Source organism: Prionailurus viverrinus, chromosome X (genome assembly GCF_022837055.1).
Source record: "Prionailurus viverrinus isolate Anna chromosome X, UM_Priviv_1.0, whole genome shotgun sequence".
NCBI lineage: Eukaryota > Metazoa > Chordata > Mammalia > Carnivora > Felidae > Prionailurus > Prionailurus viverrinus.
The window spans coordinates 13,128,571-13,149,046 of NC_062579.1; the positions used below are offsets into that span (position 1 = coordinate 13,128,571).

The following is a 20,476-nucleotide window of genomic DNA, read 5'->3' on the forward strand; positions in this document are numbered from 1 at the left end:
TCTTGTTTCTTGAGATAGGCCTGGATTGCAATGTATTTTCCTCTCAGGACTGCCTTTGCTGCGTCCCAAAGCGTTTGGATTGTTGTATTTTCATTTTCATTTGTTTCCATATATTTTTTAATTTCTTCTCTAATTGCCTGGTTGACCCACTCATTCGTTAGTAGGGTGTTCTTTAACCTCCATGCTTTTGGAGGTTTTCCAGACTTTTTTCTGTGGTTGATTTCAAGCTTCATAGCATTGTGGTCTGAAAGTAAGCATGGTATAATTTCAATTCTTGTAAACTTATGAAGGGCTGTTTTGTGACCCAGTATATGATCTATCTTGGAGAATGTTCCATGTGCACTCGAGAAGAAAGTATATTCTGTTGCTTTGGGATGCAGAGTTCTAAATATATCTGTCAAGTCCATCTGATCCAATGTCTCATTCAGGGCCCTTGTTTCTTTATTGACCGTGTGTCTAGATGATCTATCCATTTCTGTAAGTGGTGTATTAAAGTCCCCTGCAATTACCACATTCTTATCAATAAGGTTGCTTATGTTTATGAGTAATTGTTTTATATATTTGGGGGCTCCAGTATTCGGTGCGTAGACATTTATAATTGTTAGCTCTTCCTGATGGATAGACCCTGTAACTATTATATAATGTCCTTCTTCATCTCTTGTTACAGCCTTTAATTTAAAGTCTAGTTTGTCTGATATAAGTATGGCTACTCCAGCTTTCTTTTGGCTTCCAGTCGCATGATAAATAGTTCTCCATCCCCTCACTCTCAATCTAAAGGTGTCCTCAGGTCTAAAATGAGTCTCTTGTAGACAGCAAATAGATGGGTCTTGTTTTTTTATCCATTCTGATAACCTATGTCTTTTGGTTGGCGCATTTAATCCATTTACATTCAGTGTTATTATAGAAAGATACGGGTTTAGAGTCATTGTGATGTCTGTATGTTTTATGCTTATAGTGATGTCTCTGGGACTTTGTCTCACAGGGTCCCCCTTAGGATCTCTTGTAGGGCTGGTTTAGTGGTGACAAATTCCTTCAGTTTTTGTTTGTTTGGGAAGACCTTTATCTCTCCTTCTATTCTAAATGACAGACTTGCTGGATAAAGGATTCTCGGCTGCATATTTTTTCTGTCTAGCACCCTGAAAATCTCGTGCCAATTCCTTCTGGCCTGCCAAGTTTCAAAAGAGAGATCAGTCACGAGTCTTATAGGTCTCCCTTTATATGTGAGGGCACGTTTACCCCTTGCTGCTTTCAGAATTTTCTCTTTATCCTTGTATTTTGCCAGTTTCACTATGATATGTCGTGCAGAAGATCGATTCAAGTTACGTCTGAAGGGAGTTCTCTGTGCCTCTTGGATTTCAATGCCTTTTTCCTTCCCCAGTTCAGGGAAGTTCTCAGCTATTATTTCTTCAAGTACCCCTTCAGCACCTCTCCCTCTCTCTTCCTCCTCTGGGATACCAATTATGCGTATATTATTTCTTTTTAGTGTATCACTTAATTCTCTAATTTTCCCCTCATACTCCTGGATTTTTTTATCTCTCTTTTTCTCAGCTTCCTCTTTTTCCATAACTTTATCTTCTAGTTCACCTATTCTCTCCTCTGCCTCTTCAAGCCGAGCTGTGGTGGTTTCCATTTTGTTATGCATTTCGTTTAAAGCGTTTTTCAGCTCCTCGTGGCTGTTCCTTAGTCCCTTGATCTCTGTAGCAAGAGATTCTCTGCTGTCCTGTATACTGTTTTCAAGCCCAGCGATTAATTTTATGACTATTATTCTAAATTCACTTTCTGTTATGTTATTTAAGTCCTTTTTGATCAGCTCATTAGCTGTTGTTATTTCCTGGAGATTCTTCTGAGGGGAATTCTTCCGCTTGGTCATTTTGGATAGTCCCTGGCGTGGTGAGGACCTGCAGGGCACTTCCCCTGTGCTGTGGTGTATAACTGGAGTTGGTGGGCGGGGCCGCAGTCAGACCGGATGTCTGCCCCCAGCCCACCGCTGGGGCCACAGTCAGACTGGTGTGTGCCTTCTCTTCCCCTCTCCTAGGGGCGGGATTCACTGTGGGGTGGTGTGGCTCGTCTGGGCTACTTGCACCGTGCCAGGCTTGTGATGCTGGGGATCTGGCGTATTAGCTGGGGTGGGTAGGCAAGGTGCTCGGGGGCAGGAGGGGCAGGCTTAGATCGCTTCTCCTTAGGTGATCCACTTCAGGAGGGGCCCTGTGGCAGCGGGAGGGAGTCAGATCCGCTGCCGGAGGTTTGGCTCCGCAGAAGCGCAGAGTTGGGTGTTTGCGCGGAGCGAGCAAGTTCCCTGGCAGGAACCAGTTCCCTTTGGGATTTCGGCTGGGGGATGGGCGGGGGAGATGGCGCTGGCGAGCGCCTTTGTTCCCCACCAAACTGAGCTCTGTTGTCAGGGGGCTCAGCCGCTCTCCCTCCCTTTGTCCTCCAGCCTTCCCGCTTTCCGAGCAGAGCTGTTAACTTATGACCTCCCAGACGCTAAGTCGCGCTTGTTGTGGGAACACAGTCCGTCAGGCCCCTCCGCTTTTGCAAGCCAGATTCGGTGGCTGTGCTTGGCCGGCGAGCCGCCCCTCCGCCCCGGCTCCCTCCCGCCAGTCCGTGGAGCGCGCACCGCCTCGCCGCCCTTCCTACCCTCCTCCGTGGGCCTCTCGTCTGCGTTTGGCTCCGGCGACTCCGTTCTGCTAATCCTCTGGCGGTTTTCTGGGTTATTTAGGCAGATGTAGATGGAATCTAAGTGATCAGCAGGACGTGCGGTGAGCCCAGCGTCCTCCTAAGCCGCCATCTTGCCGCCGACCCAAGTTAGTTAAGTTTTGAGAGTTCTTTATATATTCCAGATACAAGCCCTGTCTCAGATACAAATTTGCAAATATTTTCACCCAATCTATGCCTTGTCTTTTTATCCCCTTAACAGGGTCTTTTTCATAGAGCAAATTTTTGAATTTTTTGATAAAGTCTACTTTTTTTTCTCTTATGGATTGTGTTTTTGGTGTCTGGTCTAAAAACTCTTGGTTTAGCCCAAAGTCCTGAAGATTTTCTTCTAGGTTTCAATTCTAAAAGTTTTATATTTTACATTTAAATCCATGATACATATTTTTTTTTCTGTTTGAGTTGATTTGTGTGTCTGTGTGTGTGTCTTTTTAGCAGAAAGTTTATTTTCTATTTTTTTTTAAATTTTTTTTTCAACGTTTATTTATTTTTGGGACAGAGAGAGACAGAGCATGAACGGGGGAGGGGCAGAGAGAGAGGGAGACACAGAATCGGAAACAGGCTCCAGGCTCTGAGCCATCAGCCCAGAGCCCGACGCGGGGCTCGAACTCACGGACCGCGAGATCGTGACCTGGCTGAAGTCGGACGCTTAACCGACTGCGCCACCCAGGCGCCCCTATTTTCTATTTTTTATTTTAAATGCTGTATAGTTACCAGTGTTACATTAGTTTCAGGTGTACAACATAGAGACTCAACAATTCTATACATTATTCAGTGCTCATCAAGATAAGTATACTCTTAATTTCACCATGATATATTTTGAATTAGTTTTCATATGAGTTTATTGTTTTACCCATGGATCTGTAATTGCTCCACATACCACTGTTGAAAAGGCCTATCCTTTTTCCAGTAAATTACTTTTGCATTGATAAAAATCAACTGGCTGTACTTGTATGCATCTATTTCTGGGTTCTATATTATATTCCATTCATCTATGTGTTTATCCTTTCACCAGTACCATAGAATTTTGATTGCTAAAGCTATATGGTAAGTCTTAAAATTGGGTGGAGTGGATCCTCCCACTTTATTTTTATCTTGTAGTAGATATTTTAGTTCCTTTACCTTTCCATATAACTTTTAAAATAAGCTTGTGTTAAACCTATACAAGAATTTGGGGAGAACTGATATCCTTAGTATGCTGAGTCTTCCAACCTATGAACACAGCATGCCTTTCTCTATATTTAGATCTTTGAATTTTTTTTATTGGCACTTTTAGTTTTCAGTATTTAAGTCCCATAAAGTCCTATACATGTTTTGTTAGATTTATACTTATTTTTTTGAGCAATTACAAATGGTACTGCTTTTCATTTTTGTTTCCACACATTCATTGTCAGTATGCAGAAATATAATTTATTCTTGGATTCTCATCTTGTATCTTACAAATTTGCTGAACTTATTATTTTTAGTTTTATGTAGATTCCTTCGGATTTGCACTGGAGATAATCATTTCACTTGTAAATAGGGACAGTTTTATTTCTTCCTTTCCAATCTGTATGTATTTTATTATTTCCTTTTCTTGCCTATTACACTGTTAAGAACTTCCAGAACTATGTTGAATAGCAGTGGTGAGAAAGGAGATCCTTGTGGCGCCTGGGTGGCTCAATTGGTAAAGTGTCCAACTTCAGCTCAGGTCATGATCTCATGGCTCATGGGTTCAATCCCCACGTCAGGCTTTTTGCTGACAGCTCAGAGCCTAGAGCCTGGAGCCTGATTTGGATTCTGTGTCTCCGTCTCTCTCTCTCTCTCTCTCTCTCTCTCTCTCTCTCTGCCATTCCCCTGCTTGTGCTCCATCTCTCTCTCAAAAATGAACAAACATTAAAAAAAGGACATCCTTTTCTTGTTCCTTCCTGATATTAAGAGGAAAGCATTCTGTCTTTCACCATTGAGTATGATGTTATCTGTGGGTTGTTTTGTTTTTGGTATATGTTCTTTATGAAACTGAGAAAGTTTCCTTTTATTCTTAGTTTGATCCGTTTTTGTTAGGAATGTTTAATCCAGTTTAATGCATTTCTGCACAATTAACAATGTGATTTTTCTTCCTATTTAATATGGTGGACTATACCAAATGATTTTTGAATACTGAGCTAGTTTTACATCCTTGGAATAAAATCCATTTGATCACAGTGTACGTTTCTTTTCATATGTTACTTGATTTCTTTTGCTAATAGTTGTTGAGGATGCTGTGTCTATGTACTTGAGGGATACTGGTCTATACTGCTTTCTCTTCCGTACTGTCTTTAGGTCTTGGTTTCAGGCAATAATGTCCTCATAACATGAGTTGTGAAGTGTTTTCTCTTCTTTTTTTCTGGAAAAGACTGTATAATTCATGTTATTCTTTTATTCTTGATATTCCAGATCCTTCTTTTAAAATTTCTTTTCTGCTTGAAGAACTACCTGTAGTCATTCTTCCAGGGTCTGCTATAGACAAATTCTCTTAGCTTTCCTTTATCTGAGACTGTTTTGAACATACCTTCATTCCTGAAGGATATTTTCACTGGGCATAGAATTCTGGGTTGGCAATTCGTTTCTTTCAGCACTTGAAAAATGGTGCCATTTCCTTCTGGCTTCCATGGTTTCTAATGTGGGATCTGTCATCATTTGAATCATTGTTCCCTTATATGTAATAGTTCATTATCTTTAGCTGCTTTCAAGATTGCCTTTTAAATTTTTTTTAAAAAATTGTGGTAAAATACAACATAAAATGTGCCATCTTAAACACTTTTTAGTGTACAGTTCACTGGTGTGTTAAATACATTTACAGTGGCACCTGGGTGGCTCAGTCTGTTAAGTGTCCTACTCTTGGTTTCGGTTCAATCATGATCTCACGATCTATGAGGTCCAGCCCCACAGTGGGCTCTGGGCTAACAGCATGGAGCCTGCTCGAGATTCCCTCTGTCTCTGCCCCTCCCCTGCCCATGTTCTTGTTCCCTCTCTCTAAGTAAATAAACATATTCACATTGTTGTATGACCGATCTCCAAACATTTTCATCTTGTAAAATTGAAACTCTATACCAATTAAACAAGTTCTCATTTCCAAAGGTTTGATTTTGATGTGTCTGGGCATAGATTATTTTGGGTTTATCTTGTTTGGGTTTCAGTTTCTTGAATCTGTAAGATTTTGTCTTTTGCCAAATTGGGCAAGTTTTAGCCATTATTTCCTCAGGTCCACCATAAATATTTTGTTAATGTTCCCCAGAATCCTAATGCTCTCTTATTTTTTGTCAGTTCATTTTTTCCTCTGTTGTTCAAATCAGGCAATTTCTGTTGTTCTATCTTCAAATTTATTCTTTCCTGTTATCTCCATTTTTCTATTAAGCCCATGTAGCAAATTTCAGTTACTCTATGTTTCAGTTCTAAAGTTTCCATATTCTGCTTTGCATCTTTTCTGAGACTAATTTTTCATTTGTTTCAAATGTGTTTGTGATTGCTCACTGGAGCATTTTTATGATTGCTGCTTTAAAATCCTTGTTAGATAATTCCAACATCTGAAGCATCCTGGTGTTGGTATCAGTTGACTTTTTTCTCATTCATGTTGTGATTTTCCTGGTTCTTAGTATAGTGTTCTTCAAATGAAGAATGGACATTTGGAGATAAGACTCTGGATCCTACTTAATCTTTTTTAGCAGGCAGTCTACCAGTTGAGATGTAGCGTGAGGGCAAGGTGAATGTGTATGTTCAGCTTACCGCTGGGACCCACAGAAACTACCCTGGGAAAATAGGAGCAATGACTCTTGCTTTTTTGAACAGGGGTAGGATGGAAGTTCAGCTATATTCTTGGTCCCAGTGAAGGTTGGGCAACAACCTGCACCATCGCATTGCTTCTGAGTAGGGGTGCAAGCTCCCTGATGGATCACATTGACAAAAGGGAGACAGAAAGCAGAGGGATGACTCACACTGCTTTGTTGCTATAAGGTAGAGTGGAGAGCTCAGCTTCCAGAAGGGCCCATCTAACAGGATAAGTGGAAGGCCAACCAGCCCTGCCATCCACCATTTTGTTCTGCCTTATAGATGCCAGATGGCGGTGGAGGCTGAGCTGTCCACCAGGCCCCAATCACATCAGGAAGGAACGGAAGCAGAGTTGACTAGTCCACCTCCAATCATCTTGTTCTGCCTTGTTGATTTTGAGTGATGGGGTAGGCTCAGCTCCTCAGTAACAAAGGGGAGGGGGAGGCTTACTGGGGACTAGCCTTGCCTCACATCACTTTGTTAAGTCTCGTTTCCAGATTGGGGTTGAGGCTCAACTTGGCTCCTAGACCCCACTGACACTACTTTAGTGACAGCATCACGTCCTTCTGCAGGTGGTGGGATGGGGGGGGGGGGCAGTGAGGGAAGATCAGACTCCTACTCCACTTGTCAAAACCACTCAGCTGGGGGAATCAAAGTGTTGTCTGCTTTTGCTAGTCAGGGAATGAGATATGAGGTCCTTGATCTGCATAGCTAAAATCACCAGGTGGAGGAAATCAAGCACTGCCACTTGCTTCTTTGGAGTAAGATAGGGCTTTTCTGGAGTGTTTGGCTATAGTAGGGAGTGTCCTACCAAAAAATCAACTGTTGTTCAGCTACCCTTTCCCCAGTCACTTGGCTAAAGAGAACAGACTTTTCCTGATGCCCTTTTTGTCTGTGCCTGTTTGTGGTTCAGGTTGGAGGCTTTTACAGGACCCTGTCCAAGATACATGGGAGGCAATAAAAAAAAACCCAAGGAACTCACTATTAGCGTCATTCCTTGAGTACCAAAGTCTGTAGGAAGTCTGCCTTATTTCCACATTTCAGTGTTCCTGTGCTTGTTTGATGTGTTATGTCTAAGGTGTTTTAGCTGTAAGAGAGAACCTAGGAGGAATAGGGCTCCTCCAGCTGGGCAGAACCAGAAGTCTACCCCCAAGTAATTAATTTTATGTTGAAAATAACATTTATCTTCTTTGTGTGTGTATGTGTATTTTAAAAGGAACTTTATTGGGTGTCAAGGGTAATAATATTTACTTTCTAGTCTTCTACATTATGGTTAAAAATGCACTATGGAAAATTGCTATAGCATTATGGATCATAATTTTCTCTTAAAGTTCCAATTATATCTGTTTATAACATTCCTGGCTAATTTAGCTTGCTTCATGTTATTTAACTACCCGTCCACTTCAGTACTTTTTAACTATAATATTCTAAAGGAAAAAATTCTGTTTCATTCATCATCACCTAGTAATATACTTTACACACTCAGAACAACCAGGGTGAAAAGTTCACTTTAAAATTCATTTATGAGCTCTTTTCGATAATCCAAAGGTAATCTTATTTTTAATTTGTCTGTTACATTTCTCTCTTTAAGAAACACCAACTCTGCTACCAAAATCCATTGTGATAGTTATTCCTCTTAAATTATACCAATAGCCAGCAGAACTTGAAGGAAAGGAGGCAAACGGTTTTGTTTTGCATTTTCCTAATTCTTTAAATGAAACACCTGTATATCTCACCTAACCTAAGAAATGGATTCTTGAATTCATTTATCTACTGACTTATATTTAATTTCGGAGAGTCTAGACATTTGGTTTTGACTGACCTTCCATTACTTCCTGTACTCTTGCTTTAAATAAGAAACTATAGAACAGTATAACAAGACTGAAGAGACTGTAAGGAAAAAACCTTTGCTTTGCTCTTTGCTTTCTTGCTATTATTTCCTATAATTAACATTCTTCATTGTGTTCCTCTAGAAACTCTGCTCTGGCTGGGAAAAGGGGTAGTCCAGGTGATGAGGTAACATAAGGTGTCTCCATAGAATATAGGGCTCTACTGACCCAGTTGGAAAACCAGAATTCTAGGAAAAGCTTTGAATTTATCATATATAAAGATGAAAACAAATCTATTGAAAGCACAGATTGAAACTAAGTTTTCTGAAGAAATATGTACAAACAGTCCTTGACTTATGATGGTTTGACTTCTGATTTTTCAACTTTACAATGGTGCAAAAATGAGTATTTAATTTCATTCAGTAGAAACCACACTTTGAATTTTTATCTTTTCCTGGGCTAGCAATATGTGGTACAATACTCTCTCATGATGCTGGGAGTGGCAAGGAATGGTTCCCAGGTGGCTATGTGATCATGAGAATAAACAACCAGTAAACTTAAAATAATTGTTTTTCACTTTCAGTTCAGTAATCAATAAATTACATGAGATGTTCAACACTGTTATAAAATATGCTTTGTGTTAGATGATTTTGACCAACTCTAGGTGAATGTAAGTGTTCTGAGCATGTTAAAGGTAAGCTAGGCTAAGCTATGACGTTTGGTATGTTACATGTATTAAGTGCATTTCCAACTTAGGATATTTTCAACTTATGATGCAACATAACCCAATTTAAATTGAGGAAGATCTGTATACAACAAAGCATAGATAAGGATCTTCTATTAACAGCATTAGAGCAAACACTCCATTTAAGTCTCCAAATCAGTAAAAAATAAGCACAATTATGTATACAAGTAGACGAAAAGCACGTGAAAAGATCCTTAACACTCTTAGTTATTAGCAAAATGCAAATCAAAACCACAATGAGATCCCACTTATTGCATACTACGATGGTTATAATGAAAAAGAAAGTAACAAGTGTTGGTGAGAATGTGGACAAACTGGAACTTTCACACACTGCTGTTGGCAATGTAAAATGGTTCAAGCAAGTTGGAAAACAATTTGTCAGTTATTTAAAACATTACATATAGACTTAACATATGACCAAGCAATTCCACTCCTAGATATATATCCAAGAAAATCGAAAAATGTATGTACAAAATGTTCACAGCAGCATTATTCACCATAGCCAACAAGTGGAAACAACCCCAGTGTCCATGAACTGAGAAGTGGATAAACAAAATGTGGTATATCCACAGAGCAGAGCATTACTCAGCCCCCAAAAATGAAGCATTGATACATGCTATAACATGGATGCATTTTGAAAATATTGCTAAATGATGTGAGACACAAAGGTACATATTATATGATTCCATTAATACGAAATGTCCAGAAGAAGCAAATCTATAGAGAAAGTAGATTACTGGTTGCTAGGAATGGGGACAAGAAGCAATAGGGACCGACATCTAATGAGCATGGACTTATTTCTGGGGTGATGAAAATGTTCTGGAATTACTGGTTGCAGAACCTTGTGAATACACTAAAATCCACTGAATTGTATACTTTACAAGAATGAATTTTGTGGTATGTAAATCATATCACAATTTTTAAAAAATTTAATTAGGGCTATTTAACCTAACAGTTAAAAAAAAAAACCCACACAAAGGAAAAAACCCGCCAATGATTATGCAAAATTTCTTTAATTTCCTTTTCTTATACTGTAGCAAGATAGATGGTAACTTTTTCAGACTGAATCATATCCTATTTTCTGATACTTTGAGGGAGTGTCAAATACACTTTTCTGAAAAGATGCAAGTATAAGGAGATAATGATTTAATATGTGGCAATTCAAAAACAGAGCACAGTTCCCTGAGCACACACCTAGGGACTTCTATGTGAAGAGCTGATAATTAACATCTGGGCAGCCCCTCTTTTTCCAAATACTGTAGTTTTTATTTCAAATGTTCATTTGTAAGACAGCTGTTTAGAAATACCAAAACATTTTCCTGTACAATGTCACACTGTTTCTCAGGCCAGCTCACAAAAGCCTATTTAACCCATAGTATGTTTGGAGAGTAATACCAATTTCACTTTTAATAACTCTACCTATACTTTCCCATAGAAATATCTTCTCATGTAAACCACCTAGAACCTTTCTCCCTATAGGAGATTTCATCTTGAACAAGTCACTCACCTACATGCTGTTCTCAACTCAAGCAGGGTAGTCTAGTGGAAAGTCAATGGAATTTGCAACCTGTGATAACTGGGTTTGAATCCTGCCTTCTCTACTTACTAGTTGTGCAACCAAGAGCAGCTTAGTTAACCTTTCTAGGCTTCCTTTCTTCATCTGTAGGTTGAGAAGAATTAGATCTACCTCATTCAAGTTGATATAGACAGTGTCCATTCAGAGAGGGCATTCAGTAAACATTAATCTATGGGATGTATCAATCCACTTTTCTAGTATTAATTAGCACAGTATAGTGAACAAAATATAACATTTTTTGATAGCTTAATTTCCCCAGTGCTTGGTGTTATCACTTCAATGATAAAGGTCACTGTAAAACTAGCAAAACTGTAGAAAGTGCAGAATGGTGATTTGAAGGGCATATACCATGTAGTAGAGTTTATAAAAAATCTTCAGGGTAGTCGAGGAACAAGACAAAGCTGATTAAACATAATTTGAAAACGCATAGTAAATATGTTTTCATTTAGAAAAAGCTTTAGCCTATTAATTTCAAAATAACAAATAATAGAATGCAGGGCTGAAAAACACTGGTGTAGAAAAAAAGTTGGATTTGTACTAATCCCATAATCTAGAACTGTGGTGTTCAATGTGGTAGCCGATAGCCACATGCGACTATTTAAATTCAAATTAAATTTAAATTCAGTTCCTCAGCCACACTAACTACATTTCAAGTGCTCAATACCCACATGTGGCTAGTGACTACCGAACAATGCTGATCTAGAAGTTTTGTTTTGTTTTTAAGTGAATCTTTCAATTATTTTATATTGTTTTCAAGCTCCTAAAAGTGAAAAATTGAAATAACATTTTGGGTAACAGAGGTGTTTAGCATAGGTCCTATGACATTTCTGGAGACAAGTTTTCTCCCAAAACACTGTATGTGAGATACACTGCAATCTATTATGTCAAAGTGATCTTTGGCTTCAGACTATCACTTGACATCTACTTCTAACACATATCAAATGACAGAACCAAGTTTCCTGTAACAAGCTTTGTGGACCACAGGATTAGAGGCAAGCTCACAGAGATCTAGATGACCAGGTCAGGTTTGAAGATGAGAGCATCATTATCAAGATTATAAAAGTCAATTTACATGGTAGATTAAACATTAACTAGTTTTTAAGGTATGTAAGATACCATGGATATACTAGTTAAGATAGGGAAATCTGATTTAAATTATGCTACTGCTGTAATTCTATTCATACTAATAGAAGAATGACAGGAAGTGTAACAACATTTTTGGTTTACACATAAATGTAGGGTAGCTAATAGTCAGGAAACTAGCACTATTTCATGAAAAAAAAAAAATCCCAACAAAAATCTCCAAAAGACAACATGGACACCTAACTCCAGGAGGGGCAGCAGGACTAGCTTTCCGTCTTATAGCTGCCTGCTCTTTAGCTTATTCACAGTCCTTTCTACTGACACCTTCCAGAGAGGAAGGTAAATATGCAGAGCAGGCAATGCCAGGAAGTGAGCCATTCAGTCACTGTACGCTGAAGCATAAAACACTGTTTATCAGTAGGTAATGTGTCCAAAATGCCCTCGATCCCAGAGGTATGTGTATACGACACACAGAGATCATGAAAAGGGTAAGGATGTTATTTTACATTATTTGGTAAGCTGCAAGTGTAACAAGGTTCCCAAGTTAAAAATGACTGCATCAAATTATCATTAACCTTAGCTGTTTTCTAGTAACTGCAAATTACAAGCAATTGATTTAAAAAGGAGAGTGGGGGAGGTAGGCAGGTTGATGGCAGCATAAAGTTGCCAAATGATAAAAAGAGTTTTTAAGAATTAAGAATTTGAGACATAAGTTACAGAGCAAGTCAATATAGAAACCACTTAATGAGGGCAATTAGCTTGATATTATGGTAGAATATGACCATTAATTTTCAGAACATGGAATAAAAAAGTTTAAGTTATCTTAAGCTTTTATTTGAATTATATTTAAATGTTTAGCCCACTATTAAGATGGAAAATTGTTCTACAATCTAATTTACAAGATTTCAATCCAAAATCAAACAAAAACTCTTGACAGTTAAAGAAAAAAGCTTTGATAGAGTCAATTAAACATAACAGCTCATTTTCAGGCAATACTGGATCATGTTACTATAGTTATCAGACTGTCCAAAACTGTCCTTCAAAGCACTTGTGTCCTCTGAGACTTCAATATGGTTCATGAAAAAGGGGTTCTGACATCAAGTCTCAAATGCTGTCGGCTATATCCTTTTTGCAGATTCATCATAGATAACATCATCTTCAAGGTTCTATGAAGTTATGCAGTAAAGACATTGGTCAAACCCTGTTTAACTCTATAATTCCCAAATTCATTTGATTAGGTCTCACTCCTTTGGTTTGTATGTTTTTGGTTTTGGATGGCAGAGATGGTTGCTGGGGCACAGATACACCATTAACATTTCCAGAGACTTCCCAGCTAAAAATGCTGCATACCCTACATAAAGTTCTTTAAGTACAAATACCACATAACAGACTAAATCCAAAGTATTATATTTCTAGACAGAAAAAACCAGTTCCTCATGGCATATTCAAATAACCAAAACAAATGTATTTAGAGTAATGAGGAGGGAGGTGTGCCATATTAATTTCTGTCCCTAAAAGTGAAATTAACAAAATCAATCCTAAAGTATAAAAAGTGTGTACATTTTGTTTTGATATGTTTTAAAAAGTAAGTTAAAATTCTACTTCTTGAGACTATATATTGACTTCATACATTTCTTCAGGGACATACTTCCTTCAAGAAGTTGACAACCAGGATACACCAGGTTTCATCAATTATAAGGCACTATCATGTGTAAGATACACTGTTATCTTCTATATCACTACAGAAAAAAAAAAAAAACACTGCTAATTGAACAATGGTATGCCATGGACTATGAGATGCCTTCCAATTTGACCAATGTTGAAATGTGAACTTTTCTTTCTTCCTTCTTCCACACATATTCTTCAAATGTTCTTTATCTGTTTTCCCCTTTTAAAGAAGATATCAAAGAGGGGAACAATACAAAAAGGGACAAGATTCAAGAGATTTGCATTTACCGTACCCTTACAGTTATATTCGGATATTATAATGGCTCTGTTTAAACAGATCAAACAAATCATTTTTAATTGCTCTACTTGATTCTGAAAAAATCACCCCAGAGGAAAAACAGAGAACTTCCTCAGACAATTCGGTTAGAGACAGGATTCATTATATTACTTATTAAACACTTAAACCATGCACTGAACCACCTACCTTATGTATATTATCATTTCATTTAATTCTTACCACAACTCTATGAGGTAGGTATTATTTCATCCCTCTTTTTACACATTAGAATGTTGCAGCACAGAGACCTTAAACAACTTGCATAAGATTACTAAATTATTAAGTGGCAGAGCCAGGACTCAAAACCAGGTCTGTATGGCTCCAAAGCCTAAGTTCTTTAACACTTTGCCATACATTCAAATTATCTCATAAAGTGCCTTCTCAATTTCAATGAGATAAGTAAAATTGAAATATTTAATTGCTAGCAACTGACATATAAAATGTATAAAAAACTTAGGTCTTATATGGATACATTTTATCCTAAATCTGCTTCATAAAATGCATACATTTGTGTTTTTTAACTCTACATTTCATAACAATTAAAATTTATAGTTATTTTATCTTTGCTTTTATGTTATTTGGTATTAAACTGACAAACTGGAATATATGAGATCTGCTAACTGTTCCAGATTAATGATACGGAAAACTGTATCAATTCTGAAGTGCAGGAAGGGAAGACATCTAATGCCAAGAATTAAAATACAGTTGTTTGTATTTTCTATTATGTGAATTGGGGAATCAGATATATAATATATATGTCTGCACAATTGTATCCCAAGGCTTTGAAAGTTGTTATCCACCAAAACACATAAACAACTGAGCTCTATCACACTCATGCATTACCAAGAGACCACCAAGATGTCACTGTTGTACACTGTAATCTGAATCACTGGGTCTAAAGCATCTAGTCTGCACTTGGCAAACCGGGGCCTTTCACGTCACCCAACATTCACAGCCTGGTATATCACATGTCCCTGGAACATGGAACTCTAGAGCAAATCTTGTTAATGATCACAGTGGTATAAACTTCTTAGTACATGACAAATTTTTTAAAAATCTTTGCAACAATTCTGCCATTCAGACTTCTGATAAATGATCTGCTACATTTTTGATCAATCTGTAATTCACTGATTATCATGTCCTAGGTCGAGTGAACATCCCAATTATGCCACTCTCCTTATATAAAAATAGGATATACTCATTGTGATTTCCTAAACATATTTTAAAAAAGGCAAAGTCAGGGCGCCTAGGTGGCTCAGTCGGTTAAGCGGCCGACTTTGGCTCAGGTCATGATCTCGCGGTCCGTGAGTTCGAGCCCCGCGTCGGGCTCAGTGCTGACAGCTCAGAGCCTGGAGCCTGTTTCAGATTCTGTGTCTCCCTCTCTCTGACCCTCCCCCGTTCATGCTCTGTCTCTCTCTGTCTCAAAAATAAATAAACGCTAAAAAAATTTTTTTTAAAAAAGGCAAAGTCTGCGTATACTTGTTTCTTTAAGTTTATCTCTTTATGTTAAAACTTAAATGTACCAAATAAATTTCACATTTTGGGTCAACCTAATTAGTATAGGAGGAGCTGTCAAAATAAAACAAACTTTCCTAAGTTTAACAAAAACTGACATCCTATATCATAATCAGTGAAAACAATGAAGTGTTCAGTAATGTGTCACAGTTATTCTAACAGTTGGCATGTAACAATACCTGTCCTGTCCTCAGATCTTCACTTGGGGGAAAGAAAAAAACCCTGAAAGGTGGTACAAATGAACAGGAAAAGGAAAAGAAACTTAATGAAACATTTTTTTTCAAAATCAATGATCATACTTTAATAGAATGTTTTTCCCTACACATAAAATATAAGAAACCTAATATCAATGTAGTAGAAATACTATAGAATCCAGTATGATCTTTGAAGATAAAAATGGATGCACATCCACTGAAGATAGTTTCTAACACAAAGGTCTCAAATTTTTATAAAGAAAATATTTATGTAGTTAATATTTTAATTCATTATGGGTACTTGCTATTTAAAAGAATTCAAGGCAGCTATTTTTATACAGCACATTTCTATAAAGCAAACATAACCTTAATTTTATTATTTTGGAAAACTGTTCTTATTTAAATTTACTATCATTTATCCTTTATTGAAAACTGAGAAAAAGCGTCACTTGAGGTCAGGCTTATGATCCAGTAAGTGTTATCTCTGAGAGCGGTGGCAAGGAATTTACAGAAGAGCCACAGTCCTTGATACCCATCTCCTAAACAGTCAGATACTCAAAAACATACTAGCATCTTTCAATAACTCATTAAAGAGTTGTGAATTCACCTGGACTACTCAGGAAGCTATTTTGTTTTTAATCTTGTACCAACCTTGACTGCTTATATAGTACTTCCTTTATTATCCTAAATTTGCTTCTTTAAACATTTGGCCTAGTTCTAGCCTATCACGTTCTGACCCATGTTTGAGTTAACCACAAGGGTTTTTTTGTTTTGTTTTGTTTTGTTTTGAGCATCATGAAACCCATATGAGGTTTGAAAGCAGGAAGGCCATGTAAAGGAATGAAGAAACTGCCTGTACTGTCGGTGAGGTAGTCAGGTCTTTTAAGATTGTTCATATTTCAATGTAAGATTAAAATGATAAGAACAGAAAGAAGATTGATAATCACCCTATTCCTCACCATCATAATTCATTCAGTGGTCATCTACTGGGTCCATAATACATATGTGCCAGGCACTGTGTTAAGTGCTGAGGATACAGAGGAAAAAGTGTCTGCTTACAAGATTTCACAATCTACTAGGAAATTCGAGGCCACAAATTTAAATTCCTATAGAGACCAACCCTGAAACCTTTCAGCCTGGAGAGAAAAAACTTGATGTATTTACTCAAATACATGACTTTCAAAAAACTGATTTTATTCTAGTAAAATATAATTACTCTCTGGTAAGTACTCCTTACTGAGGAGGAGATGGCATAATAATAAATCCAATAGTAGACTTCTGAATGAAAATTCTCAACCCTTTTCCTTACTGGCTCCAATTTCCAAAGTTGTAGCAGAAGTAATTTACTTGAAACAGCTGAACAACTAAAGGCAAAATATCTACAGTCAATTTTTAAAAATCTTTTTAAAATTAATCTAGGCAACACTAGCTCTGTGTGACATACCTTATGCCAAAATATCAAGAAGATTCTTTGAACATGGCAAATTATGGAATCCTATCTGCCAGGTTCTGGAGACCATGACAGTAACTGAAATAACTAGGCTTTAACAAGTGAGACTGCTTATATTATCATAACTGTTTCTGAAAAATACATGACCTCTAACTACTGGCTTATTTATACCCTAAATTTTTCCACAAAGGATTGGAAGCAGCTAATATAAAGCGAAGCACATGAATTACATGCACCTGGCTTTGAATTATGGCTCTGCCATTTACTATTTATAATCTTTGGGCCCTTAACTTCTGAGATTCAGTTTCTTAATCTGTAATAATGAGGACCACAATCGTACTATGTTGGGTCACAGGAAGGATAAGATGAAATAGCATGTAGTATCTGGCATATACTAAGTGTCAGTTTTGTGCCTTCCTTATCCAAAAGTATGCTATGTAGAAAAAGGATAAGGTGGAATTTTAAATGATTTTTTTAACACATTGATATGTGCCAAGCAGAAATGTGGAGTGATTATGAGTTGCAAATGTTACCGTTTGCATGTAACAATCAGGCTCAAAGCAAATTCAATTTCTTTTCACAAGGTCAGCACTTTGAGAACATGTTATTAACCTTTTAGCTACACTGTTTAACGCAAAAAAAAAAAAAGTGAAGGAAAAAATGAATGAAAAGACCCTATTGGCATACTGATTTTCACACTATCCATTCAAAGAATGATTAAACGTTCTAAATTCAATTTTCTTATAAAACATCTATAGAATTAAACGGGCTAACATAATTTTAAATGTAATTCTGCTAGTCTTATAAACGTGATTTCCTTTAAAAAATATTCAGTAACTTATCTCAAGATCTTTTCTATTGAAAAGCAGCGTTTAGTTTAGATTTTAAAAATATGGTCCAAGTCACAAAATACCAGTCGTAAGCACTATTACAACTCTGCTCACGTTAGGGAGAGCAAGTGAACATTTTAAACAGCAGTGGAGGTGACTAGGAAAAAAACTGAAAAGCGATTTGAACTGATCCCCCTCCCCCTCCATTATACCCGAGAATGCAAGTGTCCCGCATCTCACTCAGATCAAACTGAGCCTCGGTCTTACTGACGTAACCGGTAACCCTATCCACCTCTCACACTGCGGAGGCCGGCAGGGCAGCGGCTGCCGCCAAGTACACCACTCATCCGAGCCTGCCCCATTCCACCCCCGCGTTTCAGTCATGCTTTCCAGAAATGGGGTCACTCACTAACTATTACACACACGCAGCCTATCATCCTGTAATCCCCCAAAGTCCGCTGCGGGGATAGAAGACAGCAAAAAGTCAAGAAGGAAGAATCACAGACAAGCCACCATCAGGAAATGATTTTCCACTTCGGAGAGGAGAGCTGATGCCCAGGAGTGGGTCTCGTCTGGATTATTTTCGTAGACCCCGAGTTGGTTCTGGGACAGGGGCGGCTGCAAAAGCTCGATGCTGTGCTGTGTCCAGGGAAATTCTGTTTTGCCGTGTTTGGGTACACTGTTTGGGTTTTGGGCACTCGGTTGGTTGTCTCAGGGACGGTCACCCCGGGCGAAGAAAACCTGAAAGCCCTTTACGGCGGCTGCTGATCGCCTTGAATATCACCCTCTCACCTCCAAGGACAGGAAAATCGAGTTAAAGCTCCTAGGGACGGGGTCCTTGAGCTCAGTGACCTCAGATATGGGGGAGGAGGAAGGACCTCAGGCTTCCACTTTCCCCTTTGCACCAGCAGAAACCGCTGCGGCAGACAGACTGGGGGAAGGCAAAAACCTTGGCTGTCTTGCACCCCTTAACCAAAACCCCCACAGGTCGCCAACCCTGCCTTGGGCCCTTCCAGTCCCCGCGCGCCCGACTCAAAGCACCAACTCTCTCCCCTGGCCGGACTCGAGAGTCCCTGCTCCCCAATGAACCCAATCCATACCCCTCCCTTACACCCCAGAGTCACCAGGATCCGGGGGGGGGGGGGCCCAACCAGGCAGGGCCAAACTTCCCAACTCCTCTCCGGCCCCCGCTCCGCTTCCCGCTCCCCCCACGCAAAGTTGATTAAAATCGGCTTCTTGCAAAGCCCCAGCGCCCACTCCAAACCCCACGCGCCACCACACCACAGCCCCCCGAGCGAGGGAGGGGAGGTGCGGGTGGAACAGAAGGGCAAACAGACCAACCCCAACTACCCAAACCGGAATCACGGACCAAGGGGAGACGCGAGCGGCAGAGGAAGGGGCCAAGTGGCCAGCTCCAGGGAGGGGAGCTGGCCGGCGGGGGCGAGGGGAGGGGCGCACCAGCCCCCGACCGCCGGGCTGCACTCACCTCAGCGCTGTCGGACGGGCTCTCCACAGCCATCTTCTGCCACGGGTCCGCCAGCTGCGCCAGCGGCATCTTCCCCCCCGGCCCGCCGCCTTCACCGCCTCCTCCCTCCCCGCCCGCCCCGCGGCCGGCCCCGCTCTGTCGCCACCCGAGCCCCACGACAGCAGCGGCGGCGGCAGCAGCAGCACCAGCGCCGGCTGCCCGGGAGAGGGCTCGGCGCCGACACCGAGCCTCGAACGCCGCGCGCCTGGCTGACGACGTCCGCGCGCCAAGCGAGAGCCTCGCGCCGCTGCCGGGCACCGGGTCTCGCCCCTTTCTTCCTCTCCTCCTTCCGCCGCCGGGACTACAGCTCCGCCCCCCCCGCCGGTTCCCGCGCCCGCTCCCAGCAGAACAGCGGCGGCCGCGCGCTCCCCCACTTCCGCTCACAACATGGCGCCTAAGCGATACCTGTCTCTCAAAGCGAGGCTCTGCCGCCGCCGCCACCGCCGCGCGCACCCGGGGGCGGGGCTTGAGAAGACACGCCCCCTGCCGCCGCGCTTTGCCCCTCCCTCCTTCCTCGCCCTAGCCGGAGATTCTGGGCCTCGCCTACTTTCAGGAAGGGCGAGCCGGAGAGATCTGGAGGCGTCGGCGGGTGGTGGGGGAAAGAAGAGGGGAAGGGCAAGAGGAGCGAAAGGCTAAAAGCTTTTAACTGCCAAGGGTCCGAGCAGGTCGGAGGATACTTAGCGATGTAGAAAACAGTGGCCCCGCCTAGCTGGGGAGAGAGATGGGCGAGGTGCAGTGAGCGCAGTCCGGTGCCAAGGACCCGGGTAGGGAGCGTGGGGTGTCTTTTCGGTCTGACTCCTCGGTGGGTATTTGTGGGCACGTCATGTCTATGGGCACATCCTTTAATGGGCCAGGACCCGCCCTATCCAGGCTCACACGCTGAGCATTCACCTGCCCCCCCTCCTTAACGCACCCCACGACGGGGACACGTAAGGCTTTGTGCCCTGGAGCCCCCTGGAGGTTTGGCTCTCGGTTTAAGGCTCTCCAAATCGAGGCTCTGGTTATATTTTTAATGTTTGGAATGTGTTTGTCTTGCTTGAGTTGCCCCCCACCCAAAGTCTGCAGAGCCCTCAGGCATCATTAGCCTCGGCTCTCGAAGTCCCCCACTCCCTGCTACCTAAATCTGCACGAAGAAAACAAGGATGTTTCTTGAGGCCGCCCCTCTCGGCAGAGGTTGGGGAATTATTTTAAAATATATTGTTGGCAGGAGCCTGGGGTTCCTGCTCCTC

The 20,476-nt window shown here is 40.5% G+C and overlaps 1 protein-coding gene across 3 annotated transcripts in view; it reads right to left on the minus strand.

Annotated features, from left to right (window-relative positions):
- RPS6KA3 (ribosomal protein S6 kinase A3) overlaps positions 1-19,552 on the minus strand; it is a 127,219-nt gene extending 107,667 nt beyond the window's left edge. For 2 of the 3 annotated variants that reach the window (XM_047843693.1, XM_047843692.1), the window contains exon 1: positions 19,209-19,259. Coding sequence is in view for 1 of the 3 variants with exons in the window: in XM_047843695.1 (XP_047699651.1) it covers positions 19,209-19,277 (69 nt within the window). In the remaining 2 variants the exon portion in view is untranslated. Of the gene's footprint in view, positions 1-19,208 lie in introns of all 3 variants that reach the window. The other variant, XM_047843695.1, reaches the window with a different exon arrangement.
- Positions 19,553-20,476: the final 924 nt, after the last annotated feature.